The sequence below is a fragment of the Coffea eugenioides genome, chromosome 5 (genome assembly GCF_003713205.1).
Source record: "Coffea eugenioides isolate CCC68of chromosome 5, Ceug_1.0, whole genome shotgun sequence".
Taxonomy (NCBI): domain Eukaryota; kingdom Viridiplantae; phylum Streptophyta; class Magnoliopsida; order Gentianales; family Rubiaceae; genus Coffea; species Coffea eugenioides.
Window position 1 is genome coordinate 35,093,032 of NC_040039.1, and position 21,635 is coordinate 35,114,666.

A 21,635-nucleotide genomic window follows, 5' to 3' on the forward strand; every position below is an offset into this window, starting at 1 on the left:
AGGTCCAGATTATTTAAACTCATATAAACACTTTTACAATTTAATAGAATAAATATCTTTAAAATTTGATTTACGTGCTTTAGGCATGTTGAATCCTTTAGGAATTTTCTTGTAAATATCATTATCAAGATTTCCATATAAATAAGTAGTAACTATATTCATTAGACACATATCTAGTTGTTCATGCACTGCTAACTCACAAGATATTCTAAATGTGATCACATCCACTACAGGTGAATACAACATATCTAAATATGATCGCATCCACTACAAGTGAATACGTATCGTCATAATCAAATTCAAGTCTTTGTGAAGATCCTTGGACTACAAGTCTTACTTTATATCTCATAATTTTATTTATTTTTATTTATAGCCCACTAGCTTTGCACCTTTTGGGTATTTTGGACTATAGGTCCAAAGACTTTTTATTGTGCCAATGAATTCGATGCTGATAGAATTGTATCTTTCCCTTTTGGCCAATCATTTCTATATCGACATTCATCAATCAATATATTTTCATGATCCTCATTTTCGTCCATGATATCAAGTGCTATGCTATATGTACAAATATTTATTTATATTCATTTAGATTCCCACTTTAAATTTTTTATGATTTCATTCTCTTCAGGAGTAAACTTTGTTGACTCTTTAGGAAGTTGAATTTTGTCATGATATTTATTTAATTTTTAGAGATATTTGAAATCAAAATGTCTATTTAGGTAGACCAACCTTAAATTTATTTGTAGCACTTGTATATATCTTTCAGGGACATCAATTTTAATCAAATTATTTCCTGCAAGAATATTTGCTTTAATAATTCTTCTGGAGTCAATATATTTGACAATTGATTTGCAATTTTGTGCAAACGAATAATCTTTTGAACTTTCAGTTCACATTATTTTGTATAAGGATTAAGAAAATCCAATAATATTTTTTAAGTGATGTCCTTTTTTGACCGATCATTTCTTCCCCCTAATGTTGGGAATTGTAGTTCATCAATAAATTATTCAATAAATAGATCACCCATCAAATTTCTGTTTAATTGTAAACTATGATTTATACCCAACATAGATTTTCAAATTTCTGTTAGAACCACATATAATATAAAGGGGTATATATCAGCATTTATTAGCTCTTAAATCATGTAAATTCTCACTTTTTGTCAAATCATAAATCCATTGAAATTAGTAAACCACTAGTTTACAATGAGTGATGATTTTGAATTAGTTATGAACCAAATGAGAATGAAAATAATTATATCGATAACCCTTTCTCACTCGAATGGTTATTGTGATATAACCAACATTTGTCTCACTTGATTTCTAAACATGATATTTATTATTGTCTCATTAATTCCTTGATTTGATGTTCATTTTGGTGGATATCTTTAAAATTTAATAAATTCTTCGAGACTTGGGAGAGAGTAATGCTTCATTTATGACAAATTTTTTTTCCTTCGAGGAGAAATACTGCAGTGGCTCTTTCGGAGTTTTCAATCAATTTTAGGACTACAACTTATGAATTCCAATAAGAAAAACATCTTTTATTTTTAAGTATAGTATGCATAGTAACACTATTAATGAGACACATATCATCATCACTACAATTCTTGTGAGACAAATATCATCACCATAATCCTTTGATCCCAAATATTTGGTATCCATTTCTTCAAGAAGAAAATATAAGTATTACTATTATAAATCAAATCGATCATCATACACGTTTAGAGTGTTTAAAGAAATTGACCATGTCAAGATGTTTTATAATTTTGGTTGGTAAAATATATTTCGGGACATTTATTTTCAAGATGTTTATTTTCTTGTCCTTATCATTCTCATTCCACTTCACGTGGTAATTTTTTATCTTACCATGATGAGATACATCTTTATTAAAACCATAGTCATGACCATAACCATAATTAACAAGTTGAATTTTAGTCGAATTCATTTTTGAGAATGGACTAGAGCTAGTTGGTTGGCTTTCATTGTTGTATTCATTTACAATAAGCACAGAATACTTCTCAAATTTTTCTCTTGACATTGTTGCTACAGGAGCATTTTCGAGGAATCAAGTGTGGAAAATATTTTTTTTAACATATTTCGTGAGTAATATTTTTTTTACACAATTTTAACTGAGAAGTAATTCTGAACATTACAGAATTATGTTCTTGCAACCGTAGGTAAATTTACCATACTAAGCTTTTGAAAGAACAACCATCTTCAGGCAATTGAATTTGTTTCTTTAATTATTTCAAAGGACACGTGGATTCTCAAGCATAATTGATTTTCTACAATAGTGTCTCCAGAACTCGTTGCATCAAAATGTATTTTAACATCTAATATCCGTAATACTCCCGATAATAAAGATAAATAAGTAGAATAGAAAAAAGAAATATTACCTCAAAGATACCATAAAGTATATATTTGTGTTTAGTGATTGCTCAGCAGTATGCACTTGTACTCAAAAGGAGAGTTTAAGAATCGAAAATGTGTTCAACAATCATTCGAAGAAGAGATTCGTGCTTCACTTTCGCCCAAGTTAAAAACTCGTGTTTCATTTTTACTCAGAAGTAGAGACTTGTACTGATAACATGTTATAAAACGTCGCCCAAACTTTGAGAAAAAATGTAACATGAACCTTTTGGATTTTTTTCCCATTATTTAATTTCACAGTTTTTTTCAATTGGCATTCAAATAATCAATTAATCATCATTTTGGGGTTCAAAATGCTAATTTATGTGAGAGAAACTTTTTTTTTCCTTTTAGTTGGAAATGTCTTTTTTATCTTCATCAAACTTATATGTAATGTGGAATGGTTATGGACCGTAGGGCCAAATTAATTTGGTTGTATAAAAGATTAATTTTCAGAATAAACGAAACCTCACAAAAATTGTTTCTTAATCTTTTCATGTTTATAATCACATGTTAATGAAACTTAAACTTGGCATGTGTGAAGCCGAAAACAACATAGATTTAACGTTGATGCCATATATATTAGTCTGTAAAATGCAATAATCAAAGAAAAGGGACCTTAGAAAGGATGAAAAAGCCTGACAGCTATTCTTGATGGATTAAATAAGTGAGAATTGATATCCTTCTTCTTCCAAAACATAGATTAAATTATGCCTAAAAAAACATAGATTTAATTACAAAGGTGTAAATTGGTTCATCATAAATCCGACGCACAACATTAATAAAGTTAAAAACAAAAAATTTTAGTATATATCATAAAGTTCGATAGTAATACATCAGAACTATTGCTCCCAAAACTTATTCAGATTTGCTGCATTATTATACATCTCCTAGTTCTTACTTAACCCTTATTCGAGGGACAATACCATGCCATTTATTTTTTCTTGGATTTGTAAAGTCAAACAGATTGACTTTAAATCCCCTATAGGCACCCAAAAAAAAAATCCCATATGGGCACCAAAAATTTATGTTAAGCATAGCGTGATTTCTTTTCACTTTTCGATTTCCATTTTGTTATACATATTTGCAATTGTATTCAATTGGCATCCAAATTATCACTTAATTATTTTCTTTTTGAGTTCAAAGTTCTTGTTTAGTCAACCACTAGCCGTGGAGGCTAGTGACCAAAGAGTTGAACTTCCGTCTGATAGACAAAGATCAAAGTTGGCTACTACTAGGTTTGGAGCAGCGAGGACTCAGGAAAGGGAAAAAGGGTATAAAAAAAAATAAAGTAGATAATCATGCTTGAGAACTAAATCTCAATTTTGACCCTCTTCAAAGGTGTATGTACTATGTCTTGAAAAAAAATTCGTATGTACTATAGGCATGAATAGAGGCCTTAGATCCATAATATTTTGGTTGCTTTCTGAAGTTTTGTTTGGGTTGCGATGCTTTTGGTAACAATATGCTTTTGAGTGATAAAAGTACTTTAGAAACTTTTGGTGAACACCATTTCATAAAATCAAGAGTAAAGTTTTCAGTGTTAAAAGCATTTTTAACAAAAAATCAAATTTAGTACTTTTGTGTTTTAAAAAATAAAACGTATTTAATCATTTTATCCTATATTATGAATTAAATAAAGATATAAATATATTTAAAAATTTTCAAATTATACATCATTCAATACAATTACTACTATTGAGTTATGTATCCAAACAATATACTTAGAAACATTTAAGCACTTAATAAATGTTTTTATTTAAAAATCTATTGGTGAAGTACTTTTTATTAAACTACGTAACTCCAAATGGACCATTAATATTCTTATCATTCTTATAATCGATATAAATGATTAATTTCCAAAAAACAAAGACTTCATTATTTCTAGTTTTCCATGTGTTCCACATGTTATTGAAACTTGACGAGGACCGCTTGCAATGCTTGAAGACAAGAAGCATTTAAGTATTTCTAAATGGAAAATCAGAGAACTTTGATGCCAAATCAGTTTTGAAACATGCAAAAATTATCTAAGAAAAGGGATCTTAGCAGGGTGAAACAACCTAATAGCAATTCATGATGGAATAATAAGTGGGAATCGATATCCTTTTCCTCCAGAAGATGACTTGTTCTCTTCTTTTTTCGTGCAAATGCACAAATCACTTTCTATTCCTAAAATGAAATTATTTATAAGTTTTAACTCTTGTACCAGCACGAATTATGATACTTTTAATGCATATAAGCCTTTCTATAAAAACTTCATCATTATCTTTGATGACAGTACTTGCACAAATTGCTTTCAATGATATGAGGGTAGGGAAAAAGTACTAAACTAATATGTATTTTTAGTTACTAATAAGCATATATTTTATGTGTTTTAAGGGCGTTTTATTAATTAGTTTTGGTATATTTTATTTACTTTTATAGCTAATTAACTATAAACAATCCACAAAAGAAGAAGTAAGGCTTTGCTTAATTTTTTTTTTTTTTGTAGGAAATGCTTTGCTTAATTAAAGCAAATGTTTAAGAATCCAGGATGACTAGCCATGAATGGACGAACATAACCAATTGATATAGTAACCTCATATTACCAAAACGTTAATTGGAATTAAATGCAAAAACATCTTAGATACAAACTACTGAAAGTAAAAGCACCCAAACAAAGATTTTGTTCAATATGTTTAAGATTCTATCTGGTTGTTATCTTGTACTGTAATTGAGCAAGACTCAATGCTGGTCCAAATTATTGTGGAAAAAGGATCACATCCAACTGAGAAAGAACATTCTAAGCAAATCAACTAGTTGGAAATTGTAAAAACAATCTTAATTAATCAGTTAAAAATCTGGTTAAAAAAGAAGCTATTGAATAAAAATGGTCTAAGCTAAGCCAATGGGGAATATAAACATTAATCTGGATAATTTAAGGATCGTCCTAATTAAATACCATCTGTGAAAGTTCATAAAATCAATTTTGTTGGCAAGAAATAGAACGAAATAAATACCTTCATCTTATGAGAGAGTAGGAGATTTGCTAATAGTTGATGAGTGTAACTTTTCTAATGAGATAGCAATACATATGATAACATTATTGCAAATATTTCTTGCTTCTATGGATAAAGTATTCATTTGGAACCATCTTTAACACATTGGAATATAATAATTCCAATCTATTTCCCTTGCATGAATGAATGTGAGTTTGATATTGTGATTGCACATTCTCACCTCTATCTTGTAGACATTAGTTGCAAGACCTGGTGAGGATTGTTTTGCAAAATTGTTTTACCAACGTAGGTCATTGGTTTCACTTCTAAAATTTTTCTTCTTCATGAAAAAATAAATTTGAGCAGCCACATATCTCGTTCACGTCAGCTACCATTTAATCCTCAATTCCTTCTTCTATTGTATAAGCCTCAGATTCTACAGATGTAACTGTAAAAGTCTCAGATCCCAGAACTTCAGTTTCCATAGACTTGATCATAGAATACTCGTATTTCAAGATCTCAGTTTCTAAATGAGGAACAAAAATCTTAGAATCCTTTGTGGGGGATGATAATGCCATTAATGCAACGATAACAGATCTCATGCTCGGCCTTGATTCAGGTTTTTTATGTGTGCAAAGTTTGGCTAGCTGAAACATCTGCAATCAACCGAATTGTTTTCTTTAAGAAACTAAAGACACAGTTGCAAGAGGACAAGTGCTTAAGTTGTCATGTACTAATTTTTACCTTGCTGACTGATTCGATTGGGTAATTATCCCCAAGTCTCGGGTCAACCAGTTTGCGAAGATCATCATTTGAATCCGGTATTATGGGAACTTGTTCAAACTGTCATATGAGCAACAAAATTATTAGGTCCTCAGAAACTGAAATTTACAAGCCAACAAATAGCCACCAAGTAAATTTAAAGTCTTGGGAGCTATCCGTATTTCTGAAGAGTTTACGGATACAAATATGGAAATCTCTCAAGTCAAGGAGGTAGGTATGAAGAGTTTTATATAGTTTAACATAGAATCTTTCTTTTTTTTTTTTTTTTTTTAATATCCAACTTTAGTGCATATAGCAATCAAATTTGCCTCCTTATGCATATAAACTTACCAAACCAACAAGGCCCTTAGTATCAGTAGTAGAGCCTCCATCAACTACAGCTGCCTTAGCTGAAATTAGTTCATAAAGCATAACACCAAAGGCATAGACATCAACTTTAGGAGAAACAGTACCACAATTGGCATACCTACACAAAAGTAGAATGAAGGTTGTTATTGCTTCATGCCATGTACATCAGATAAAACCAGCAAGAATTCCATCCATGAAAAGTGACTGGCTTGCTCTAGAGAGAAAAAAAAGGGGGGGCTTATTGTTTCTCTACGTGAAAAGCATCATAGAGAATCCAATAGCCAATAGAGGTATTAAAAATGCAAAGATCAGTGTGGCAGACTGGTGCAATAGTTGTATCTTGACATATTAAAAAATCTATACAAGGAAGCTGGAACCCTTTCACTTTTGATGCCTAACAATTTAAATATGGCCTGAATCTGATATATATAGCATCATTTTCATATCGACAATTAGCAAGTAATGGTTATAATCAATCCATTAAAAAGAAAATAAACAAAAAAGTTTTGCTGTACTTTTAATTACTTTTCCTGAGTAAAAGCAAAATGTATGAGCCCAAAACAGAGACTTATGTTCTGCACATCATGGAACATTGCATACACTTCGCCTTAAGTGTCCATAACTCGAAAAAGTGGATCCGACGGCTGCCTGTCTATAGCATCATAAGGAGAGAACATATGAATTTCAAGATTCTTTTATTATGGCATTAATAAGAATGATTTTTTTTTTTTTTACAGTCCTCCAAACCAAGTCAATTCCGGTCTTGGAAACTAAAGGCACAAGCAGCAAGGGACCAACCCAAAGAAAAGGAGACTTTTGTGCCAAAAATTTCTCCAGCTTGACGAATGAGTTTAATTGAGAATTTCAAACCCCAACAAATTATCTATCAGATCAGGCCCAAGCTATTTGAACTTAACACCTATCCCAAGTCCCAAGTAGACACTTAAACCAGTTTCCTACTTCCACTATTTTTAGCACATTTACTTGAAGGACTAGGACTCTTCTAGTTAGACAATAATGGAGAAGTTTGTTTTTATTTATGTGCCTTGGTGATTTAACATAGGAAACTAGTTCATGTCATTAAATATAATCAACTAGTGGCAGACATGGAGCTAATTGTGATGTTTTGCAAAGATAACGTTAGTTGTCAGGTTTTGACTGATAACAATTGTCCTAAGGAATGGTTCCTTACTTTTACTACTATATCATTCTGGAATCAAAACTATTTACTTCACGAAGTTTCTAAAGGCAGATTCTATAATCCTAGACATATAGATTGCAGTCCTGCTAGACTTTTAATTGATGCTTTATTTGAAGCAAGGAAACACGTCTGTGAATGGTTATGTGCAGGAACTCCTTGAGCTGTTTATCAAAATGAAGTTCTTGAAGGTCCTCAGAAGAGGAATACTGTATTTAAAGCTAATTTGAAGGATGAAATGAGGAACAAGTTACAGCAAAAAGTTTTATATTGCACAAAGTGGGTTTTGGGCAACTGTTCATGCTGCCCAGCAATTGGGACATCACAATAGTCAGAATTAGAGCACATAATGGACTTCATATTTCTGTGTTCTCAATAGTAGTTGGGAGTTAATTGGCGTGATTTTCATATTGTGACAGTAGCAAATATCTCTTTATTGTTTGACAATAGTGCTTATCATTAATCAATTAGTAACTAGTTGTTACTAAATCATGCTAATTCAAATCCAACAAATTCTGCTCCTATCCAATTTCAAGGTTTGAAAATCAATTTCAAATTTCAGTTCAAGAAGAACTACTGCATAATCCCAGAGACAGTTCTAGGAATGAGGTCACAGTACTTCAGATGTGATGGCACGTGATTAACTTGTATGTTTGAGACTATGTAAGAAGAACTACTTTACTGTCTTCATCTGACTAGCTTATAAAAATTCTCCCTAGTATATTTTTTAAGCCTAGCCTTGTTCTCTTCCTTCACATCAGGAAAGAACAAGGAAGGCCTAAATAGTGGGGCGAAAGGAATACATTTGCACACCTCCGAGAGCTGACAAAACCTTGAAACGATACTAGATCTTGGGGAGTGACTAACACAAAGAAAGATGTCAAAACTTTCTCATTCTCCTCGAATTTTGAATACACAGCTCCTTAGCACTGGAAATTCCCGGGAAGAGTTGAACAAACAAGAGAAGCCATGGATAGAAAACCAGTTACATTTTTTCACTATAGGCTTTGAAATTCGGACTCTTCTTAGGAAGGGAACTCATAAGATAAGGAAACACCAGAGATAGATTTAACAGGGTAAAATATGTTCAATTTGCAATGTAGCATAATATACGCCAAACTTAGTTAAAATTATCTAGAAATTGAGGATCAAGGAATTTCAACTTGAAAAAGAAATTATCTGCAAGCATTTAAGTAACAGATTTCACTACAAATTCTTTGCAAAACCTAATATTGACATAGCAATGACACAGTTACGTTAACAGTAGTACTAAATTAACTAATCAAAACTTACTCTGGTGCCATGTAGCCAAATGTACCCACAAGATGTGATTGCAAAGATGAACCTCCGACCTCAGCCAATTTTGCTAAACCAAAATCTGCAACCTGCAAAACAAACAATTTAAGCCATAAATTTGGAGATTCTTTACATGATTCATCATAGAACTAGGACCAGGTGACACTACCTTGGCACGAAAATCTTTATCTATCAAAATGTTTGCTGATTTAATGTCACGGTGGATGTAGGCAGGAATAGTATGCTCATGAATGTACTCAAGACCTCTTGCTGAATCCACTGCAATCTGCACCCTGCTGGACCACGACAGTGTGTCGCACCCTAGAACAATCCAGATATCTTAAGAAACACTCACACTGCTAAGAAGAATTACTATCTCTACACAACCATGCTTCAAACCTGTGATTCCAATAAGGAACGCTAGAAAAATAAAAAAAAACTGATGATGTATTCCAAAAATTGTGAGTAACAAGATGGACGGGTAAAAGGAACTGAATGAGTTTATAAAGATGTAGAATAATAACTATAGATTGACATTACTGGTCCCTTGATTTTGAAACTCGTTTAATTTCTTATGTTTATTAGGTTGTGCCATGTATTGACAATTAACATTTGGCACCATACCAAATACACTTTTGTTATCTAATAGACATATTCTGCTCCTGCCAAACTTTACTTATATAGCCACAGTATGAAAAAAAAAGGTGATTTTGTCAGTAAGAAACACTAAACACCTAAAACATCTTACTTCTATCTTAAGATGTAGGTACTAATTTGAGTACAAATACAGCTCATAAAGAATGCATCAACCACAATGAAATGCGGCAATGTGAATAAAGGCAGATTATGATTGTAACTCTAATGTGACGTACAGTTTATTTTATGATATTCACGTATAGTGAATGACCTAAAAAAATGCATGGATGTTTACAGATGAAATAAAATGACAAAACATTAAGGAAAAATTTGTAAATATGACAGACTTTTTGTCATAGGAAATGATGCCAGTCAGACAAATTGATTTCATGACAAAACAAGAGATACATTCCCACCTAGCCCCTGCCCATTCCCTTCCCCCTTCTTCTCCCTTCAATCAGAAACTTTTCAAGACTCATGCACTTGCGATAGATCCAGCTTTGCAAAGGCCTGCCTTGGGGTTTTGCTACTCCATAGAAAAATAGTGCAAGTATGAAAATACGAGAAACACAGATCCAACCATGCAGCCTACTTAACAAGTCCGTGGGAATTCTTGCATAACAAACAACGTGTCAGAATTAGCTAGAATGGTGGCAATTATCTTTAAACAATGATCATGACTTCAAATACGAATTGCTAGCTTACCTGATCCTCGAAGATGCTGGCTCAAGTTTCCATTGTCAATGTACTCATATACAAGAAAAAGGGAACCCTTCACACAATATCCAATTAAGCGCACCTGTTTTTCTCACAAATGATTAGTATCAAATGCCAAAAGCACCAATACTATCAGCTTATATTGAAAAGACAAATAAAAAATAACACATGTCTAAGATATGGCCTTACAACAATCGTGCTGTGTGTTTATATCAATCATAAGCAACAGAATCACTGCTGTATAATTTAGCAAACATTTAAACCAACAGTCGTGCGTATTTTCCTAGTTAGAATGAGCTAATTGTGACTAGGAAAATACACAAAACTCTTGGAAAGTCCATAGCACTACTTCTAGTGCTTATGATTTATTAAGAGAAAATAAGCGGATAGCTGAATTTGCAGAGAATTGTTTGCCTTCTTCATTAAAGCTCATGATGGAAAAGAAATCCGTTAGATGCATGCGTTTCAATACAGAGTCTATGCAAAATGCTGAAGTGGAGAAAACATATGGTATTGAAATCTTTCAAATCGAGAGTAGACGGGATGTTAAGATAAGAGCAAATTACATTTTATCCCCTTGTGGTATAGCTAATGTTCATATAAACCCTCTCTAGTTTTAAAAATTATATATAACCCCCTCATAATTTGAATAAAAGTGTTAAAATGGCGGAAATGATTATCTGTAATGGAATCTATGAAAATGTCAAAATTACCATTGTTTAAAAACTAAAATGAAGTTTTATGCATACAAACGTAATATGCATGACACTCTAACCCCATATGATTTTATATTTTACCATATAATCCCCTTATACTTTAGTGCCTTAACATATAACCGCTTTATGATTTTCAATATATATACATAACTCCCCTGTGGTTAATAAATAATTTTTAACTTTATATAGGGATATTTTTGATAACTTAGTTGACTCCGTTATGGATTGCAAATTCTGTCACTTTGCCACTTTAATCCAGACTATGAGGGGTTATGTATAGCTTTTAAAACTATAGGAGGGTTATGCAATAAAGCACTAAACTATAGGGGGGTAAGTAGTAATTTGCCCTTAAAATAAATACTACATGAGTGAAAGTGATATAATTTCTGCACGTACAAATAAGAAAATCAACAGCTAAGTAAAACACATCCAAGAAGCATAAGATTGTTTATTACCAGGTTCTGATGATGTACATGTGTTAAAACCCTAAGTTCAGCAACAAATTCTCTTTTTGCTTTCAAGTCCATTTTCTTGATTGCCGCTTTCTGCACCAGAGTTGGGTGTTAGGAAAAATATAATACATGCAGTTATCATAAAGAAACCTAAAATAAGAAATAAAACCAACTTTGTTTTGGCACATGTACAACAATGGACAAAAATAAGGCAAGGGTTACCAGAATAGGTATATATGAGATGTTAAATTGTGTACCACTGACAATAGAATGCTAGAAAAAGCGTAGGAATTCAGTAATTCAGAGACATGTTCGATATAATTCGAGAATTCTCTAAATAACATGACGAAGCTACTCAAGTATGAACAAAAAACATGGATCCTTGTTCGCATCAATCTTGAAAAAAAAAAAAAAAGTTTAGTCCTGAAGTAGAATTTCATGGTGCTCATATTACCAGTTTAACATTCTTTCTTTACATGTTGCAGTACATGTATGCAAAAATTAGGCAGTCAAAAAGCGTAATAATCAGCTACCATGTTACAACAGAATATCTTGTCAGCAACTACTCACGGCCAATCTAGGATGACATGAGGTAAAACACCATATAGCCCATAACCTATCTTAAGGCTCAGCTAATGTATATATTGGGCCACTTTTAAAAGACAAGAAAATCGTGTAATGCGTCTTGCATGCTTATTCTTCTATAAACATTGGAGACATAAAACAAAAAAGCAAAAAAAAAGAAAAATAATAATTTGTATTGCTTTGCAGGAATGGGGCAGGGATGGTTGATCTATTAATCGTTCCTGAACAATGTAACATTTTTTGAACGTTTTATAACTCTATGTAAACTTCTTATACATCCTTACAACTAGGCATGTCAATGGGTAGGGTCTGGGTTGGATCCCTTTGATCCAGATCCAGACCCATTTAATTTAGTTAGACCCAGACCCAAATCCAGACCTTTTGGGTCTAAAAAAGTAAATCCATACCCAGACCCTTACGGATCTGGGTATCCAATGGGTATCCATGGGTATTTTTTGAAACTACTAAAGTAAAAATATATTAAAAATATATAGAGTTCATAAATAATAGAAATATCATCCAATTTTTGTTTTCAACTAATAAAATTAACATTCAACAAATTGAATGCAATATTTTGAACTCAAAGAAAGAATTATTATTGACTACTTCTATATATTTTTAAAGATTCAACTGCATCCACAATATTTCATTTATTTGCCTTTACCTTTTCTCCTTTTCTTGATAAAGTCTGTATCAATTACAATGACAACTAGGATTAGTTTTTAAAAAAGAAAACAACCATAACATATATAAATATTTAGTTTTATTGAAAAAATGTAATTTTGTACCTCTTTTGCTTATTTAAACCTCAATGGTGGCAGATGTCTCGCAATCCAACACTAAAATAGTGAATGAGATAAAAATCCTTTGATTAAGACCGATGGTGAATAAATAATAGCATAAGAAGATTTATAAACACTTACTCATTTTTTCTTTCATTCAATCCAATCATCAGTAGTCACTAATGTTTCAACAACATCTAGAAACAATTTGGCACGAGTCTCATTAATCGTCAAACCAGCAACATTAATTGCAGATTTTGAATGCCATAAAATCTTACTGTATTTGATCCAATAGCCATAAAATATTATATTATTTTATAAATTTTCTAATATATATTATTTAATTAAATATATATGGGTCTGGATTTGGATATCGATTCTGGAAAACCAGACCCTACCCACACCCACGACTCTCTCATCAGGTCTGGGTCTGGGTAGGGTCTGGATTTGAGAAATTAAATCCAAACCCTACCCAAATATATTGGGTCTGGATTAGATTTGTGGGTCTGGATTGGATTTGGATAAGACCCGACCCATTGATATGCCTACTTACAATTGAGGTGTGATATTTTGTTATTATTTATGTGGATCCCATATGTAATAATTGTGCCTCTATTGTTAAATTTTACAAGTAATTCACGTAGAATTACACCTTATTAAAAAAAATGTTATATTGTTCAGAACGGTTGTTACTGAAAACTATTCGTGCCATTTGTCTTTGCTTTACGGATCATACCTATTAATGGCATGCTCTCCTCCACCTTACGTGGTCCGCCTACTACCTCCCCTACTCCCTACCAATTGTCCGATTCCAAGGAAAAAAAATCTAGTTGCTCCCCTAATGCCATCCCCAACTCTGTAGAACTGAATAAACAGCATACTAGGGGTCTGTTTGATAACATAAAAAAGTGCTAAAATTGAACCTTTTCAGGCATTCAGATGTTTTGTGTGTTTGATAAATGAAAATCCATCCGCTGAACTTGTTAAGCAGTGCTATTTTTTTCAGCACAAAAATCCTAACTGAATGCATAATTCTGATAACAATCAATAGAATTACTTTAACTATCTTATATTATCTATCAAATCTACCCTTATTTGTTAATTATGTTCAAAATTCTTATTTAATTAAACAACCTGATATTCTCTATCTAACGATTTTTTGTTTCTGTTTTTTAATGATTTTCACATCTTCTCCATACTCCTCATATAATATATTTGATCTTTTATATTAATTTGATTTAAAAATAAATATTATCATTTTCATACCTAACAATTTTAAACTAATTAAATCATAGGTTCTATTTCTTTTTTGAATGAAAAGATATAAGGCCAAAATTGTCAAATTAAACTTATTAATCATTCAGTTATAAATATTTATCAAATAGTATAAATAAGATTAGTATTAAAATTCAGACATTCATATATTTTTTTCAGTGATTAAAATTTAGCAAATTAATTGTTTCAGTATTCAGATTTCATAATTTAGACTTCAGAATTCAGATTCAATTTTATCAAACGAACCTATGAAAGTGTCACAAATAAAAACAACCCAAAGCCTGGTGAACTCCATTCCCACACTAATCTCCTGCCTTCAACAGATCACTATTCCACATCCACCTGCATGTGGCTGGAACCATATCACCAAGCACCACTTTCCCCACTCCCCTCCATCTGCCCAAAGCCCACTTCCCCACATCTCAACTCCACGCCATCCTAGGCCTCCTTCCATCTAGCTTCTCAACTACTGTTCTCGTTCCATTTTTCCCACCTTTCCTACCGGCAACTATTTAGAGAAGATTGAGAAAATGGAAAAAATAAAGAGAGAGAGAGAGAGAGAGAGAGATTGTAATCAAGTGTTTGCCCTTCGTTGAATGTTGAGACAAAAATCAAGCAGCTATTATGTGGTGTTTTCCAATCTTGAAAGGCTTAAAACTAACAGGAAAACCAAGGGACACAGAGGTGTTTTACCCCTAATTATTTATGCTAATGGTGGATAGGGCAACTCATAAGGCATCTGCTAGCAAATGCTGATTCCATGTTAGAAATTGTCACTGATCATCATTGACCTTACATAGTTAAGGAGTTCAACCTCCATATTGTTGAAACTAGCTGCTCACTGATCACTACCACTCGACCTTTCTTTAAAGCTTGTCAATTGTCAAACTAGAAGATATGAACTGAGTGCTATTTCATGAATAAAGAACAAAAGAAATATTGTAACAACTAGGGCTGTGAGCGTGAATTTTAGGGAAATAAGGCATCACTAAATTCAGCATGATGTGGCTGATAGAAAAGAAGCTAGCCCTTTCAGTTGGAGGTCAAGGAGATAGGATCTCAGCCTGTCTTCTAGTAAACAGATATGTATGAGAAAGAAATCCTGAATTCTTTAAATAAACAAAATTTCATGTTAAGGAATCAAAAGCTCCACCATAAGTCTCTTTTAGAGATAGAGTGGTTAGCATGGGTCTGACTTCTACTGTCCTATGTGCATGATAACAAAAATTTGAAGGCAAAGAAAAATAAATTGCAAAAAAATAAAAAAGCAAACTGGTGCAAAAAGAAGATCTGATTTCATACTCTACCCTTTTTTTTATTTTGATATAATCAACTTGCTTTTATGGGGAAATCAAATGAACATGACCAGATTATCCTCCAGGGGAGCTTCAAGGGAACCTGTCCACCCATCATTTGCCAAATTCAAGGTGGCTCATTCCCCATACAGCTTACCATTCAAGATCAAGTGAAAAATCTTACTCTGATTCAGTAACCAAGGACCTTAACTAAGAAAGAACAAGAATGTGTGCAAGCAATTTCATCTTTCCTTATGCTGCTGTATAGAAAAAGAGATCAACAAACCTCGCCCCCAAGCTCAGCATAATAAACAGAGCCAAAGCCGCCTTCGCCGATCTTATTAGCCAAACTGAAACCTTTAGTAGCTATTGCAAGCTCTTCATACGAGAACTCAAAAGATCTCTCAACAACTACTCCACCAAGGCCTGAAGAAGCCCTTTTAGCATCATTAACAGACTCTGGAGCTTTAGCTGCAGTATCTTCAGGGTTTCAACCAATGAAGAGAAGAAGAGGATCAATGGAGTCATACAACCAGCATAGAGGGAATACTGTACGGGAAAGAAACACTTAAAATACGCAAATGCTTCTGAATTAGTGAACATAATTCAGTAAGCGTACACGTCTCACTCTGTTGAATTTAAATAATATGAAATACGTGCTCTCCAATTTTGTGTAGCAAATGTAAAAGAATATTGAAACTAATTCAGAAGACTGAATATCTTATCATGGGAATATAACACATAATTATGCTATATCATACTCCCCACAAAAAGAAAATTAGATGTCACTTGCATCAGATAACAGTTGCCAAAACTGTCTGGCCCCATTCAATCTAGGATCGTGACATGCAAATGGCAAAAAAGAAATAAAATCTGTAAAAAAATTACACAACATCCATGCAGGGTCTGTGTGTGCAGACTACGAAATTCCATCACGTTTGCAAGCTCCACAGTTTGGCTAAAATGACTTCTGGCTCAAGCATATTAAATTACAGAAACCCGAAACAGTAATTTTTTTCTACTTGAGATAGTTTGACGGAATAAGTTTGTCATCATTTTGCAGAAAGAAACCTATGCAGCAGAGTGGTCTAAAAATGATAATATTAAGTGAATCATAAGATTTAATACGAAAGAAAAAGAAAATGCTCTATAAATAAATGGAGAATTCAAGCTTACCAGCTCATTCTTTCATAACAAGCCCAACAGTTCTTAATTGATTTTATCTTACACCATTAGTTCCAAGTCAAAAATAAAATTTGAATGAAATAATCTTCAAGGTATTTGCCCTTCTTATGCAACCAGTTTCTCATTTCTCAACTTTTCGATTACCATAGCACTTCTGCTATTAGAATCAGTAACAAGTACATCAATAATTTCAAAAGGCATCTTAAATTTGCAGATTAAAGCTTAGATACTATATTAAACTTAGAGAGAGAGAGAGAGAGAGAGACCAGAAGCAGGTTGCTCAAATTGATCTTTAAGTGATATTTTCTCTGCCTTCCTCTTTCTGTAAACAAGAAGATACCCGCAAGCTGCAAAAAAAAACACTCCAACTACTGCAAGAGATATCCCAGATATAGCTCCACCTGACAATCCTGATCCTAAGGTAGCAAAACCCAGGATGTCAAAAATTCCAACGTCAATCCTCAAGTACATGCGGTAATTGGACATCAATAAAGGTAAAATGAACCAATATGAGAAGATTGAACCACCTGTGCAGCATAATATGGAATAATATATTGAATTAACAAAATAAGTGTTCGGAATTATAATTGATTTTAACATGATAAATATTTGGAAATATACATATTGAAGTTTAGTTCAAAAACCTCAATGCTACCTTGACGCAGAAGCCGATAGTTTCCACTTAGATCTGCATAACAGTTGAATGTTTAGGTAGCACATTTTGAAGTCACCGTAAAATTACGAATTGAACTACAGCTACAACTCTTCAAGTGACAAACAAGAATATATGGTAGTATGATTTGAGATGGTACTAAAAGTCTAACACATTGAAATGCAGCAAGCTACACATTTACATATAAACTAAACAAAGTACAAAATATATTCTATGATCCATGTGTATTCAATAGATAATGGGCTATCTCATATTAGCACATCAAACATCATAGAATTATCAGATAGTAATTCTATCAATTGCCTTGTACACTTTATGCGTATCATCTCACATACCAGTCACAATGACTTGTACACTGAAATGTTAACATTTTCCCCTTGAAATGTCCCCTGTTAAGATTTGTCATCATTCTATTAAACCTCCACATCATTGGCACCAGGATCTGTGATACATATTTATTCATGCATGCGGTAAAACTAAATTCTACAAAATGGTGTGGTGTAGTAGTTTCTAACATTTTTACGGTAAAGTCATTTTCAACCTTTAGAAACTAGACAACACAACAAACATTCACATGTGGTATTAAATAGAACATTCACAAACTAGAAACCGGGTGCTCTGTCCTATAGTAATAAAAGTCTGGGACCCAGATAATATGACTATAAAATAAAGTCAACTAGCCCAGTTTGGCCATTGGTAAATTTCAATTAGTCCTTTGAACTCCAAAATCTCAATTTAATTGAGTGAAATTGGAAAAGTTTCTATTTTTTTCAGAGGAAAAGTTTCTATTTGGTCTTTTGAAATACTCTGAAAGTATCAATTTGGTCCCTAATACAAAATCTCTATTTAAATTAAAGACTTCAATTTAGTCATATAAAGTGAGAAGATTTTTTAATTTAGTCTTCCAAATATATAATACTAAAAAATATAGAATAAATCTTATATACACTGTCAGTATAAATTCACTTTAGATAGATGTTATAGACAGTTTACAACTTTATCAAAATCATTTTATTTTTAATAAACTACTTCTAAAAATAAACCTAGTATATTTCACGAATAATTCTGCAAAAGATTTGTTCTTCTCTTCTAATTTCCTACCTTCTAGCATCTACAGCTTCTATTTGACTTTTGCATTATCCAAACCACTAATAGATCTCAACCATGATTGTTTCATAATTAAAATAAGAATAAAAGATTTTTTTATCAATATGGAGGAACTGATGTAAACTAAGAAAATTTTGGGAAAAATTTTTGGATCTAGGGAGGCATGAAATCATGGATCATGTATGGGAAAAAAAAACTTTCTCTTCAAGCTATGGAAAGATATGCATCTTTGTAATTAGATGTAGAGAAAGAAAATTTCGAGGATTTACAAAGGCATGAATTTTGAGATTTGAATTGGGACAAGTGATTTTCACTTCAATTCACCATGCAAGATAAGTGGAAACAGATTGCAGAAAGTGAAAAAGTAAATACATTTAGCGAGTAAAAGCATGAAAACAAAGGCAATGGATGGATAGACTTGTAGGTTTTTCTCAAAATTGATTCTTTAGTTTCATGAGTTTTCATAGTTTTAGTTGAGATAAAGCTCTAATTTTATTAAATTATTGATTTTTTTTGTTTGTATTAACTCTATTTAATTAATTTCTGTGTAATTTAATACTTTTGGAAAATTATTGCTTGTATCATAAACACGTTTTTTAATCACTTTTTATATCACATATATCACATCAAAAGAAAGCTATAATATTTTTTAAAATATTATCCCAAAAAATCTCCTATCCAAATTAGCCATTCCAAGGCTTTTATGCGCTACCGTTCAAGCCACACTTATATCTTTCAAGACCTCCCACTTATAAAAAAGAAAAAACACTTATATTTTTCATTAATGAAAGAAGCTAAACTTAGTTACCCAACAAGTTACGCACCTTCATTAATGAGTTGGCATACAATACTTGACCATTAGTATAAAATGAGTTTACACTAACAGTATATAAAAGATTTATTTAAAACTATATGGATAAAAGACTGACGATTGTCCTTTTCTTTCTTTTGTTTCTTTTTTTGTTTTTGGGCGGGAGAGGGGGGGGGGGTCTGGTACAATGCCATCTCTTAGTCAAGTTGAACTTATTCAGCCAGTAAGTTTTATTGAGTTTTGCCAATGTGATACAATGCCCGAAATTGAATTTGATTCCCTTCCATGACTTGTAGATGCTACAACGGAAGGACAATTAAACACTCAAGTAAATTAACAATTTGTGGATTTGCACAGGAAAAAGAAATGTTGCACATGACTGAGTATATAAAATTAATCCAATTCGATAACATCTAATTGTAAAAGCTTACCTTTTGCAGGGATGAACAACAGACCACTCCCAGCAGTAAAATTTGCCGTTGGATTATACCTGCTGATCAAATCAGCACTCAAATTATTAGCAGCAGCTACAGACTCCAAAGTATCCCCAACCTCTATCGGCCAAGTTATGAACAACCCATAATCCTTGGAAATCGCCTTATTCCCGCAAGAACAATTCACAGTAACATTCAGAACTCCAGTATCTGGGATATTATTCTCTGGATAACTATTAAACCTCCGCAACCAAGTGGTACTCGTTAAATTCGCGTAAAAGTGGGAAGCAATTATATCATAAGTATCCCCCGATGAAACACTGCAATTGAAGACATGAGCTAGCAAATTCCCATTGATGCAGTCACAAGGAAATGGGATGTTTACTCTCGTCCCTTCAAGGACTGTATCCTCGTCTGGGATGCTGACCGGGTTCCAGGTGATGAGAGTGGAAGTTGGGACGCTGAAAAGTTGGGCGATTATGGTGGGGTTTAAGTTTTGCCAGACGTTGTAGCTGGCTAAAGCTAAGTCACAGCCTTTGCTGCACTGGGAATTGACCTGACAAGTTTGCAGGGAGATTGAGACGACGAGAAAGAGCAAAAGGGCTGTAATTATTCTGGGTTTGATGAAGAATAACATCATGAAATTCGGATTTGGATTGAAAGTATGTGAGATTGGAGAAAGAGGGGTGCTGCAGCTACTGGTGCTTCTTCTTGAGGACGCAGAGGGAGGAGAGAGTGATAGATTTTTGCCAATTTGAATTGATTTAGTTTAATCCATAGTTATTAAACCCAACCCGGGAAGGAACCCGGCGAAGGAGGTGGGTCAACGGGTTATTGGTTTAACCGGTGGGTGAGTGGTTGAACCGGGGGGTCACTACATATATTTAAATAATATATTTCATAATTATTTATATAAGATATATGATATAAATTGTAATAAATAATGCCATAACAAAAGCTCATTTAATTTAATTTGTTATAAAATAATTAATTCATATAAGAATCAATCAAATATAAAGTTATTTATTAATATACCAAACTTCAAGTGTAAAATTTTATCTATATTTAGTGTAATTATCTAGCTTATTTATGAATTTTAAGTGTAAAAAATTATTAAAAATAATATTTGTCTTTAAATGAATTATGTAATATGTTATTTTTGGAATCCATTTTATAACTTATAGAGTTTGGAGGGTAATAAATTTTTATTAAAAGATTCCAAATAAATTTGTTTTAGAGAAAAAAAGATAGAATTGAAAAAACATTTATATATCATAATAAAGCTACTATATCAACATATATGGAAGTAGTTTGGTGGTAAGCAGGCGGTAGTGTTGGGGCAGAGGTCCGAAGTTCGAGTTCCAACAATAGCAATATAATTTTTCCACAAAATCGGTTAGTGACAAAACCGGCCAAAACCGGCCGGGTTTCCGGTTTAACCTGGTTCGACCGCCGGGTCGTTGACTAAGTCAACGGTCTCTTTGCACAAACTAGGGGTGAAATCGAGCCGAGTCGAGCTCGAGTAGTGACATACTCGAGATCGAGCTCGATGCTGACCTCCAGAGCTCGAGCTCGAGCTCGAGAAATAAAAATCGAACTCGACTCGATAGTAACATAAATAGGCTCGAACTCGACTCGATTGAGCTCGGCGTGCCATTCGAGCTCGAGCTCGAGCTCGAGTACTCGAGTCCTCGAGCTCGATTTCATCCTGCACCCTTAACACGAGCTCAATATTGAGTCGAGTACTCGACTCGAGATCGAGTACTCGAGCTCGATTTGATCATGCACCCCTACTCGAGCTACTCGACGAGCTAAAAATGCCTCATCCTAACTACTCGAGATCGACTCGTTTCATAGACTCGAGCTACTCGAGCTCGACTCGAGATCGAACAAAATCGATCTCGCGTCGAGTAGCTAATCAAGCTACTCGCGAGCTCGATTCAAGCTACTCGA

The 21,635-nt window shown here is 33.1% G+C and overlaps 1 protein-coding gene across 1 annotated transcript; it reads right to left on the reverse strand.

Moving 5' to 3' along the window:
- Positions 1-5,784: 5,784 nt before the first annotated feature.
- LOC113771451 (lysM domain receptor-like kinase 3) lies at positions 5,785-20,319 on the reverse strand. Its single transcript, XM_027316029.1, has 11 exons — positions 19,680-20,319; positions 17,313-17,345; positions 16,924-17,184; positions 15,759-15,952; positions 11,539-11,628; positions 10,356-10,449; positions 9,184-9,335; positions 9,012-9,103; positions 6,503-6,638; positions 6,134-6,232; positions 5,785-6,045 (listed from the first exon to the last, which is right to left on the reverse strand). Exons 1-11 carry the CDS (start codon positions 20,317-20,319, stop codon positions 5,785-5,787), a joined length of 2,052 nt encoding a protein of 683 aa, XP_027171830.1.
- Between the last annotated feature and the right edge of the window lie 1,316 nt (positions 20,320-21,635).